The 12,736-nt window shown below is 39.2% G+C and overlaps 2 protein-coding genes and 1 pseudogene across 2 annotated transcripts; 1 reads left to right on the plus strand and 2 right to left on the minus strand.

Annotated features, from left to right (window-relative positions):
• Nucleotides 1-424: 424 nt before the first annotated feature.
• Nucleotides 425-3,096, minus strand: LOC103929344 (protein NRT1/ PTR FAMILY 8.1-like). Its single transcript, XM_048581818.1, has 3 exons — nt 2,726-3,096; nt 1,472-2,031; nt 425-1,244 (listed from the first exon to the last, which is right to left on the minus strand). The coding sequence occupies exons 1-3, from the start codon at nt 2,894-2,896 to the stop codon at nt 425-427; spliced, it is 1,551 nt and encodes a 516-aa protein (XP_048437775.1). The 5' UTR covers nt 2,897-3,096.
• A 3,458-nt stretch (nt 3,097-6,554) lies between these two features.
• Nucleotides 6,555-9,217, plus strand: LOC103928347 (purple acid phosphatase 2). Its single transcript, XM_009337381.3, has 8 exons — nt 6,555-6,953; nt 7,191-7,394; nt 7,480-7,591; nt 7,721-7,950; nt 8,041-8,179; nt 8,298-8,518; nt 8,596-8,717; nt 8,812-9,217. The coding sequence occupies exons 1-8, from the start codon at nt 6,588-6,590 to the stop codon at nt 9,011-9,013; spliced, it is 1,596 nt and encodes a 531-aa protein (XP_009335656.2). The 5' UTR covers nt 6,555-6,587; the 3' UTR covers nt 9,014-9,217.
• A 1,641-nt stretch (nt 9,218-10,858) lies between these two features.
• LOC103929355 lies at nt 10,859-11,668 on the minus strand (annotated as a pseudogene).
• Nucleotides 11,669-12,736: the final 1,068 nt, after the last annotated feature.

Genomic DNA, 12,736 nt, shown 5'->3' on the forward strand with positions numbered 1-12,736 from the left:
AGTATGCATTTCTTTTATAATGGTAAGCTGCTTTTTCTTTTAATGATGTTAATGGCATCCATGGTTTTCATTAAACAATGCAAATATGAATGCTCTTAACGAGTTGAACTCTATGCTTTTTACGTCTAAACATATATTTTCTCTTTCCTCGTACATGAAAAAAAGGTTGAACTGTTGCCTTGCCTGCCCTTAGTCCTAATATAAGTGAATATTGATAAAATTTATTATAGTGATAGATTCAAATATTGTGAAAGTTTATTATAGTGATAGATCCAATTTCGACCATTGAAAAAAAAAAATAAGCAACATAAGCTTAAATAATGAATCTGTATTGGAAATGGCATGACCATTTAATGGAGAAATTAATTAATACACACTTTGAAATTGTTATGCAATTTCAAACTACATATATATATATATATCATCACTTTTCGTCCCCATCTATCACACTAGTGCTAGTACCGTGCCTGCCTTTGTAACACCGAGCCACCCACAAATACACCAAGAAATTAACCCCATTAATGGCGGTCAAGATCCAATAAAAGTAATTAAGCTTGCTCTTATTCAAATCATTCCTCAGCCAACCTTCTTGTACTCCGCCGGTCGTACCCTCAATGATCTTAACAAGCGCCGTGCTCAGCCAACTCCCGATCCCAATCTCACTCAAAAACATCGCACTACTAATGCTCCTAGTACCGTCCGTGGCCTCATCGTAAAAAAACTCCAACTGTCCAACGTACGTAAAAACCTCGGCGGTCCCCATGAGGAAGAACTGCGGAAGCAACCAAAACACGCTCATTTTGCTCAGCGGACTCAACTCATCTCGGCGTTTCTTCTCGACCAAGGCAGCCGAGGCCATGGCGAATATGGAGACAAAGAGTCCGACCCCCATTCGCTGTAACGATGTCATGCCACGCGGGTGGCCTGTGCGTTTGCGAATGATTGGGACCATAAACTTTTCGTAAATGGGGACGAGGATTAGGGCGTTGATAGCGGCGAAGAAGGGGACAGAGCCTGCTGGGATTTCAAAGTTATGGCCGAGTTTGCGGTCGGTTTTGCTGGCTTGGCTGACGAAGAAGGTTGAGAGTTGAGAGAATGAGAGGGCGAGAGCTATGGTTGATGCCCATATGGGCAGAACCCTAATGAAGCATTTGAATTCTTCTACTTGGGTCACTGTACATAGCATCCAACGACTCTTTGGGTTGCCCTCTGGGTCTGTCATCACAGCTGCCATGTCCAAAAACCTGCATATTAACCAATTGATTAAGTGGCTAACTAACATATAACTTAACTAAATCAGACAAATGAGATTCTTTCATTAAGTTCATGTTCATGTTCATTAAGCTAGCGCACACTGCACAAAACAGTTATATATATGTATACGTATATACACTATTTGATAAAAGATAGAGCTTAACTATATATGCATTGCTATATATGCAGCCCAAAAACGAGACATATTAAGACTCACTTGTACTGTGCAGTGTGCGCTAGCTTCCGGACACCGAAGATATCAGACTTGTCAGTCTTAACCTCATAAAGCTGAGCATCACGCGCCACCTCAACTCCGCTCCAATGGTTCCTCACGGAGGCCACAACAACCTGAATAAATCTAGTGAAAGGACTCCCCATAGGCTTCTGATAACGATAGTACGGAACACCGGCGGCAAGGATGACGACGGAGCAGATCATCAATCCCGTCGGGATTCCGAAACCCCAAGTCCACCCCTTCTTCTCTTGTATGTAAACCAATACCGTGATCCCCAAGAGTGCGCCCATGTTTATGGCAAAGAAGAACCAATTGAAGAACGAGTATTTCTTTACCATTTCTCTTGAATCAGCCTCGTCGAATTGATCGGCCCCAAAGGACGAAACACACGGTTTTATGCCGCCGGTTCCAAGGGCGATGAGGCCAAGCGCGCCGTAGAGGAAGGCCGTCTGGGTATTGGTAGCTTGGTTGCATGGTCGAACCGTGCATGGCGGTGGACGTAAGCTGTCTACGGAGGCTGATACTGTCAACAAGACCATACCCTATAAAACAAACATTGAATTCATTACACCACCATCTTTTGAGAATTTTTGCGTTTTCACAAAATTTATTGAAGTTTTAGAAATTATGTTAACACACGTTGAGATTTTAAATTGTTTTCACGTAACTTCATACATTCAAAATCAACTGACAAGTTTAACCATAAGTTTTGAATTAGCTACACACTCTCGAGCTTCAAGCCAATTTTCACACGAAGGAGTAAGGGCTTTTATAGAAAACACTTATATTTATAAATTATTTTACTAAATTACTTGTATTATGAACACGCTAAGATTTATATTAAAAATTCAAGTGTTTCTTTAACATAACATTGAGAAATACTTTTCAAAAAGCGTTCCATTACTAAAAAAGGAAAACTAATTAAAAGAGTTTGAAAACTTTGAATTTTAACCAAAATGACAAAAATGTGTTGTAAGTAAATAGTACCATGAGTCACTTTTTAAAGTAAAAATATCCTTAATATTAAACGTGAACAATATCAAAAATGTTTCGTTAAGAACTTTTTGTCGAAACGGTAAATTAGAAACTTTTAATTGTCAAAAAAACTCTTCAATCGCTTCCAATAAAAATCCCAAAATAACCCAATGCTAATATCCATAATTATGAAGATTCAGCCCAATAAATATAATGGGCCTAACAAAGTTGATGAAAATCCAAAATGATGGGCTTTCATACCACAGCATAGATACAAGAGAAAATGATGATGGTTTTGAAGCGGCCCAAGTAAGCATCAGCCACAAATGCTCCAAATAGTGTGAGGACGTAGGCAGCTCCGATCCAATCCGTCACATGAGTCGCCGCGTTCGGCAGCGCCTGCCGCATCTCGAAGACCAAATAAGCCACCATGTTCACCGCAATTGCAAAAAATGCCAGCCTCTCAGCCACCTCATTCACTACAATCAATTAAGTAAAAAAAAAAAAAAAAAACATAAACTAATTCAATCTTAGTTAATCAAATTTAACCTAAACAATTAATTCAATCTTAGTAAAATGCACCTATGATAAATGGTGAGGCCTTCCATCCTCCTGTTGTTTGCTTGTCTGCAATCCCCCCCCTGAAGTCCACACATCCATTGCTTACCAAAGTTGTGGTTAGGCTTCCTTCCTGCATGTTAATGTTAATTAGTAAATAGCTAATTTTATTTAGAGGCCTTTAGATCCATGTCCGAAAGCTTCAGCTGCTTTCGGATTTTGTCAAGTTCCATTTTCATATCATTTCAGTTCAGTTGATTTTTTTCTCATGGACGTTTTGCTCCTTATAGTAAAACTGAAAATACATTTAAACTCGTTGATTTACGCATCATTTACTCACATTTGAATCTTTAATACTATAGTATTAGTCTACAACTTAAAGTGAAATGAAAAACATTCTAAAAACTCGTAAACAAAAATAAAATAAAATAAACTGTGGTATATGTAAAAAAGATACAATAAATCCATGTTGCAAGGAGGGTATTAAAAAATTATAGAGGTTATTAATCATGTAAAGAGCGACCCCAAACCATCACGTCTCCCTGCGTTGCGAGGATCGGAAAAAAATGTCTATCGTACGCATCATTACCATTGTTTTGCAAATAAGCTGTTTCCACAACTTGAATAGATTAACATGTGATATGGGTAAATAAACACGAATGAGTTTTTCAAAGTTAATAAGACTACCATAAATAATGGATGATATTGGTTAATGCAATCTCCTTCTTTCTACCAATCAAACATATTCAGTAGAAATTAGATGCTTTTAATTTCCACCCGAATCACATTGCCTTCATTTCAAATTCCAACCAACGTCTGTCATGTAATCGAAGGACAAGGCGAAGAAGATGACTTTGTGAAGTCAAGAAAACACAAGAGGAAGAAGATTGTCTGAGGAATGCTAAATCCTAATGAAGTAAGGGGTATATAACAAGAAGTAGAAGAAATATAAGGGAAAAAAAAAGAGTGAAAAGAAACAGGAAGGAAATTGATTTTACTTATATCCACAAGCCCTCAATTGGAAGAGATTATAGAAAATTGATTTTAATTCTATAACTAATTCCATTATTAAGAATATTTTATTCTTCCAAGGGTAAATTGATCGAAAATAAAAGAAAGATACTTTCTAAAATCAATGGATGATATTACTTACTTTACTAGCCACACTTATGGGTGAATTTGATATCTTATGTTCATGGTCGTAATGGTGTGTCTGCTTCGTTATACTCAAATTTAAGTCATTTAAAATATCGTATTATCAGAAAATATTTTTACCTTCTTGACATTCTCAAAATCTTCAAATTTTTCCATGGAGGGCTGAATGAAGGACTGTTCGAAATACGTTTCGTCGGCAGTTGATTTAGGTTGCTCCATTGAAGCTCAATTAACCAGAACTTTGAGTTTTCAGGCAATGCTTTCTTCAAAGGGCTAGCTAGTCAGGAGATTTATATGCAAGCTGACTAACGTGCGATAACATATTTAAACTAAGTTGGTCGATGTCATTACAAAATAAATTTAAGGTTGTTTCTGTTTGTTCTAATTCAACTTCTGACTTATATGATTTGGACTATTTGTTTCAAGAGTTTGTTGGGGGCGGCACTGCAAACATCGGAACGGATTAATCAATCCCACGAGTCGGGAAGTTGAGCAAAATGTTGGATAATAAGGCAAGGTGGTGGTGGTTACAATGGAGCTGTTGTGTACACAGCCTAAAACGAAATAAAATGGAAGATGTAGGAAGTAGTCAGACTGCCGGCTAAACACTTGGTCAAAAGGAGAAAGGACAAGGAGGAGCCAAATGGCACATACATCACACAAGATACTCTCCTTCATTCTGTTTGAGGGTGTTATTAAATGGAAGTCTTGCATTAAAGCGTAAGTTTCTAATGACAATATGATGTTATAAACGACTTTAATTTAAGAGAGGAGGTTCGAATTTGAACGCAAGAGGGCATACATATCGCCATGGGGCTCGTGTCCAACTTGCTAAACTCAAATTTGCTTTGCATTAATTGGGATGAGGATTTGAACTTAGGTGTAATGTGTGGTCCGGCTACATGGCAATATGTATGTCCCCTTGCAATTATTATTATTATTATTATTATTTTGACAAGAAACAATAGTGTGGTATTTTATTAATCAACACAAACAATTACAAGGGTGCCATTGAGTACGTAGCTCCAGCGACTAAAAAATTGATTTGAAGTGAATTTGCACAGACAGACAAATGAGAGTAAACCCCTAGTAGACTACCACAAGCACAAACACACAATTGCCAAGCGCACAAGTGCCACCAGTATAGATTTGTCACAATAAACGATAGCTGCAGCAGAGAAATAGAAGCAGCCACATTGGTCATCGTTGAATAGCAAGACCACATCAAGTCATCGTTGACAGATGATACTACATAATAAATCGCACAAAGGCGAAGACCATTCTAGCCAAAACAACAGCCCTACCATGCTGGTCAACTCATCACAGTGGGGGACGAGGCACTCAGGCCAAGGCCACCTACAAATTCACAGGACATGGAGGTACCAGTATCCACACATCGGACACACAAGTTGAGCTGCCAGATCAAGCCAAGCCGCCAGATTTGAGTGCACATGTCATTGCAGCCACTGGAACCAGACGAGGAAGGTGACACCACCATGGAAACGAGTTGACGAAGGTGGATCCAACCCACCTGCAACACGAATACACTCCACACCAAGAAAAACAAGCGTTAAATCAAAGAAAATCTTGAAAGGCATGGCCTGGATTAGGGAATAAGGCATAAATCATGGAACGTTGCACACTAAATGGTGGGAGAAAAGCACGGGAAGGGAGATGAGGTAGGTGAAGGCATGGAAGGAGTAGTCGGCGTGAGGTTGAAGGGAAAGAAGGTGTGTATGGCAAGGGGGGAGAAGGTAGGATGGGGAAGAGAGGGAAATAAGAAGGGAGGAAAGGCAAGGAGGGAACTGCCACCTGGCCTCCAGTCATAGCCAAAGGCTGGTGGTGATGGAGGTAGCCGGTTAGGGTTTTGTTGAGGGAGAGAGCCTTGGAGAGAAAGAGACCGATTCCCCCCTTGCATTTGATTAGTATTGGATTGAATGCTAGTATTTTTTACATGATATTTGAGCAGATTATTCACATTTTAGGTGCAATGGCCTACATATTGAGCTTGAGTGATGTTACACATGAGAAAACGTGTTGAAAGTATCACTCCTCGTTGTAAATAGAAACTCATTGCAATTTGTTTTTGTGTTGGATGACGACGTTCTAACAACTTCACCAAATTGGAATTTGGGCTCATCTCAAAAGTGAATCATGAAAACCCAATATGCCTAATAACTCATCAGTCTTGGACGGCAATCCAAAACCCAAAAAACTTAATTCAAGTTTGCTAGCCAAGGCCCAATCGATAAAAACCAACGAACAGTGTACCAATAATTCGGGAGTTGTGCATATTCGATTCCAACAGTGAATATTCCATGCCTAATTAGGTGGTTAGTGCAGATGACAAACTATTAATTTTCTGACAAATCGCAAAAGCACTTGGTGCTTTTGACTGACGGTTGGCCGCATGTTCCTACGTGTCCACCACAGCAGTCAATCAATCTCTGTGTCTCTTCACCCAGCGCCAACACCTTCAGCGGAATTTCGTACAAGGAATTTTGGATGGAGCAACCATTTATTTATAACACGTAATTTTGCACATGGAAGTGGCTTAAGTGGGAAGTGCCTACCAATGGTGGTACAAAAAAGCACTGGGATGAGGAAGGCAGGGATGAGCTCTGCTGGGGTTGTGCTGGGTATGTTACTGATTGTCCTGGAGGTTTGTGATGGCGGAATAACAAGCAGTTATGTCCGGAATGATGACTTGTCCCTTGATATGCCTTTGGACAGTGATGTGTTCCGAGTTCCTCCCGGATATAATGCCCCCCAACAGGTATGTTTTGTCAGAAACCATGCTTTTAAGTTCTGATTCATACTTCTTGTTATAATCTAAACTACTCTAATTTATCTCTATTGAGTGTTGAGTGTAATGTGCGGCCTGACTACATTGGACTAGTCTACTTACCTAACTCACGTGGGCGATTTATGATTTTGATTTTTGGGTAGTGGGCAAACTCCGAGAAGGGGTTTTTTTTTCCCTTCTAAATTTTGAGTGCTGTGATTACTGAAGGTGCATATAACTCAAGGAGATCATGAGGGTAAGGGTGTGATTGTCTCTTGGGTCACTCCAGATGAACCGGGTTCAAGTACAGTGATTTACTGGGCGGAAAATAATACCAGTCTCAAAAAAAGTGCTCAAGCAACTGTTCTCACTTACAAGTACTTCAATTACACTTCTGGATACATTCATCATTGCACCATTGACAATTTAGAGGTAAGTACTTGCCACTAATTGGTTGCCCTGCATTCTTTGTGTTCGAATCGAATTGAATGTGGAGTTTAATCAATCAGAACTGCAGTTTGACACCAAATACTACTACGAAGTCGGGACTGGGAACACCGCGCGGAGGTTTTGGTTTGTAACCCCTCCTAGGGTTGGTCCTGATGTTGCTTATACTTTTGGCCTCATAGGTAACAAAATTTGATCTGCATTTGGAAATTTTATATAAATTGGCACACTTGTGCTTTTTTTGATGTTTTTGAACCATATATTTGTGTGTTGTGTGTTGTTCTCATCACTCTGGTGTGCATTTTGAGCAGGGGATCTTGGCCAAACCCACGATTCAAATGATACACTTACACATTACGAATTAAACCCTGCGAAAGGGCAGACATTATTGTTTGTTGGGGACCTCTCTTACGCAGATGATTATCCGTTTCATGACAATAACCGGTGGGATACATGGGGGAGGTTCGTAGAGAGAAATGTTGCTTACCAACCGTGGATTTGGACTGCAGGAAATCACGAAATCGATTTTGTTCCTGAGCTCGTAAGCATCTTTTTTGTGTATTGTTTGATGGTGACCTCTCTTGTTGTAGATGATTAAATATACGATTAAGTAATTACAATGTTGTTGCAGGGTGAAAGTAAACCCTTCAAACCATACACAAATCGGTATTTTGTTCCCTACGAAGCTTCGGGTAGTACGTCTCCTCTTTGGTACTCCATCAAGAGAGCTTCAGCCTATATCCTAGTCTTGTCCTCGTACTCAGCATATGGTAAGAATGCTCACTTGTCCACAATTCATCTTGCATGAGCAATTTCATAGAGCCGTGCCTTTCGTGGTTCTTTATGATTGTGTATGTGCGCGCGTTGCGAACTGTGCTTTGTTTGCAGGGAAGTATACTCCTCAATACAAGTGGCTAGAGAAGGAGCTGCCGAAAGTGAACAGGACAGAGACGCCATGGCTTATTGTTCTTATGCATTCTCCACTGTATAACAGTTATGTACATCACTATATGGAAGGAGAATCCTTCAGAGTTATGTATGAGGAATGGTTTGTGGAATATGAAGTAGATGTTGTCTTCGCTGGCCATGTTCATGCCTACGAACGATCTGTAAGTGTACCCTGTACATGCCTGTGAACAATCTATTAAAACTATGGCAGTTTCAGATATGAATGTTTGCATCACAGGAACGGATATCAAATGTTGCTTACAACATTTCGAATGGACTCTGCACTCCCATAAGCGACCGGTCAGCCCCGGTTTACATAACCATCGGAGATGGAGGAAACCTAGAAGGCTTGGTTACAGAGTACGTGTTAATCTCATTCATACCATCTGTGAGCAGTCTTTCCTGTTGATCAAAAAGTTTAGAAATTCCGGTTGCATTTTGTGTTTTTCTGCAGAATGACAGAACCACAGCCAATTTACTCAGCTTTCCGGGAAGCTAGCTTCGGTCATGGGATTTTCGATATAAAGAACAGAACTCATGCATTTTTCAGTTGGCACCGGAATCAAGACGGGTATGCGGTTGAAGCTGATTCTCTGTGGTTAAAGAACAGATATTGGAGCAGTATGGAAGACTCATCATCCTTAGCTGCATTTTAGATAAAGTTTTCACTGCCCTCCAACCATGTAGACTTGCTGTACAAGTTTCACTGACCTGCCATACTTAATGTTTGCATAAGTTGTATGTGTAAATTTAAGAGTAATTTAAGAGTAAAGAGATGGGAAGGGTGAGGTTTCATGTAATCTTTGTAGAATACCACTCTATTCATCATTCTGAATAAAACAATCTGTTCTCCATCCTCATTTAATTCCAAAGGTAAAACCATTTTCATTGCTGTTTTTGTGTTGTCAGTCACCGCTATCTTTTCTTCCTTTTTTGAAGAGAGGGTTTCATCACAGATGAAGTAGGGAAGTAAATCAACATACAATTTTTTTTATGTTCGTCTTTATATATTAATCTGACGAGCCTTATAAGTTTTGAGTTAGACAAGGTGCTACGGTTGAATTGTTTCGTCTATTTTGTGTTTCTATCCAAGAGGCAGAAAGCGGAATCCTTCAAATCCTGATGATGAGACTAGAAAACTTCCCATCAAAAGTTGGAATCAAACCAGGAAAGGAAATAATTGCAATTAAATCCCACAAAAAGACGAAATAGGCAAAGTAATCTAACTCAAAACTCAAAAAGCTCATCCAGTGCTTCAGATTAGACTAAATTAGACAACTCACAAGATTCAAAAGGAAAACCATTCACATAATATAGAAGAGACAGATTAGAGCCACAAAAATACATGTACACTTGTGTATCATTCATATCATACATGCATACACAAGGACAGTGGTACTTGCAACAAACCCCTGCAAGCTGCGACTCATTACAAAACCGGACAACTTTTTTTTTTTGAGTTTTTTTGGTACACCAATATAATTTTTGTCCAAAAACCTACAGATCAAACGAAATAGAAAAAAGTTTGAGGGACAAAAAAAACATGACTTACAAAGGGAGAAAAAAAAGTGTATCTATATCATTTCTTATGAAGTAAATAACTAGTACCTACTTAAGACAAAGAAGAGAAACAAAGTTCTTTAGCATAAGAAACTACACATCTAGGCTTAGTCTGTCATAAGGAATGAAAGGTAGATGAACAAAAATATACACCAGAGTTCAGTCGTCGAACTACCATCATAGTCCACCCTTAGACACACTTCAAATATGGTAAAGAATAAAATTATGACTCGTCAACTCCAGTTGCAGTAAGTTCACTTGTAGAATTGGCAATAAATCCCAGCATTGACAAAAATACATGATGCTTGTTGAATGAAAGGGACAAACATGGCTTGAAATCTTATAATACGACGAAATAAGCGAAGTAATTCAACTGTTGTGCAATAGATAATTTAGAAGACTCATATGGTGTCTCGAATTAGATTGAATTAGACAACTCACATTAATTAACCATTATGGCTATTCTAACTTCAGAAGTCAGAAAACTTATCTGGTTAATTCAGAAGGCTCTGCTGGTTAATATAGACATACAAAAAAGAACGTATCTGGTCTAACTCAGAAGGCTTATACAGTGCCTCAAATTAGATTAAATTGGATAACACATCACATAATATAGAAAGAGTAGAGCCACAAATACACATGTATACTTGTATATTTGTATTTTATTCGTCATACATACACAAGGACAATAGCACTAGCAAGAAACTCGCTGCGACTCTTTTAATGCACATTATATTTTCTTATTGGTTTATGATATACAGCACACTGGAATGACCACGACAAAGCGCAGGAAAACTCATGCGGCGCCGCAGCCGTATAGATATTTATACACACCTCTATATATATATATTTGGACATATGAAGCACTGAAGAGTACCTTGTGCAACTTTATTTACCAAGCTACCACCTTTGATCTCCATACCTTCAATTTTGATTTTGCATCATGCACCATTGAGACGAATGTGATGTTTCCCGGCAATTCCCATCCACGAACCGCTGCCGAAAATCCCTTGATCAGCCACCACCGGAAGATCAAGCGACATGGCTGCCTCCGTCCACATCGAGTCATCAAACACAGGAAAGCTCTCGCTCATGTTCCCCCAGAATATCCCATCCATTCCTTCATTGTTCACACCAGTATATTCTTTTCCACTTTCATGCCGTCCTGCTCCGGCGGGGTCTCAGCGCCGCCATAATTATAATTTCCGTGGGGCCGATCCACTTTCACATTCGGAAAATTATTGTGAATAACAGGTACTGCAATATCTTTCACAGCAGCAGCGTATATAACATGCAGGATTAGTCCCAGTACCTGATGGATTGTTCTGCACAAGGGTTTGGTTGGGAATTTGAGGTGGCACGCCGGGATTGGCCGACGAGGGAAATACTTGATGCTGCAGGTGCTGATTCAGTTGACGATGGCGATAGTTAGGGGCTTGCTGATCTGGCAAATTGAGCTTCGCCTTGGAACCGTAAAGCTTCCTGGCGGCGGCATCATAAGCCAGAGCAGCCTCATAGGAGGTGGCGAAAGTCCCGAGCCAGAGCCGGGCCCCGCGGTTGGGCTCGCGGATTTCGGCCACCCATTTCCCCCACGTCCATTGCCTGACGCCCTTGTAAGTGCACATAGCGTTCTCCGGCCCTCCTTTCCCCTTCATGCAACCCTTCCTTGAGCTTCCCTGCACTGGCCGCTTTGCCGGCTTCTCCGCAACCCCAACACTGCTACTACCACCACTCATCTCCGACGTCGACATTGTGAGAATTTTTTGAGAACAATTGAGGACTTTTTTTGTGATTTTTTCTTTAATTCGGGTGGTGAGTTTGAGAAACCATAACACCTAACGTTGGCGATCCTTATATGAGGAGGAAGGCAGGCGTGACCTGAAACGTGGCTTTTGGAGGATTAGGGCTTGAATACTTGGCATGGTGAACTGGAGATATCGCGTCCATGGCTAGCCTCACTGTTTAAATCTTTAATACACACTTGGCTTACACCTTTGCTTGCTTTTTTGCTCAGGTGGCAATCGGAGAGGAGCAGAATTCCAGTTTTGCTTTCTCATTTTTCATTTTTTTCTTTTATTAAATCCGAAATACAATTACACATAAGAGTCACGTCGGATCTTTAACTCAGAGATGAATCGTAATGGATGAATAACAATAGAAGAGAAAAATTTTAAACTATATAGAAAATTGATTGAGTATGACTTTCTGAAGCTGACTGAAAGTTCACATGAGAGAAAAGTGGATGATTAACACTATGAGAGAAAATTCTTAAACTGTACAGAAAACTAACTGTCTCTCTGAAGCTGAATGAAAGTTAAGATAAGTCAGAAATGAATGAATAACAGTACGAGAGAAAATTCTTAAACTGTATAAAAAACTGATTGAGTATGTATTTCTGAAGAAGAACTAGAAGTTGAGATAAGTGAGAGTTATGTATTTCTGAGTAAAAACTAAAAGTTGAGATAAGTAAGAGATTTGTTGACAGTTGAAATAGATGTTTGTTTCTAATTTTTTTTTTTCACATTTTATTTAAATAAGAGGATAAACACGTTTACTTTATCATTTTTTTCAATTTTTTTGAAAATAAAGTGTTTGGGGTTTATGAAGGTATTTTCAAACTTTCTCTAGGGAGATATTTTGGATAATGGTATCCGTCTTTTCAAGCGTTAAATTTAAAATAACATTACAATGAGATCCACATCAGATATTAAGTTATAAAATTAATTATTTCGGATATTAAAGTTATAAAATTATAACCTAAGAGTAATAGAAAGGAACAAATGGTGTAGATACAACAAAATTGATTAATGAGTTTAAGA

The sequence above is a fragment of a genome, unplaced genomic scaffold (genome assembly GCF_019419815.1).
Source record: "Pyrus x bretschneideri cultivar Hongxiangsu unplaced genomic scaffold, Pyrus_bretschneideri_v1 Contig1, whole genome shotgun sequence".
NCBI classification, from domain to species: domain Eukaryota; kingdom Viridiplantae; phylum Streptophyta; class Magnoliopsida; order Rosales; family Rosaceae; genus Pyrus; species Pyrus x bretschneideri.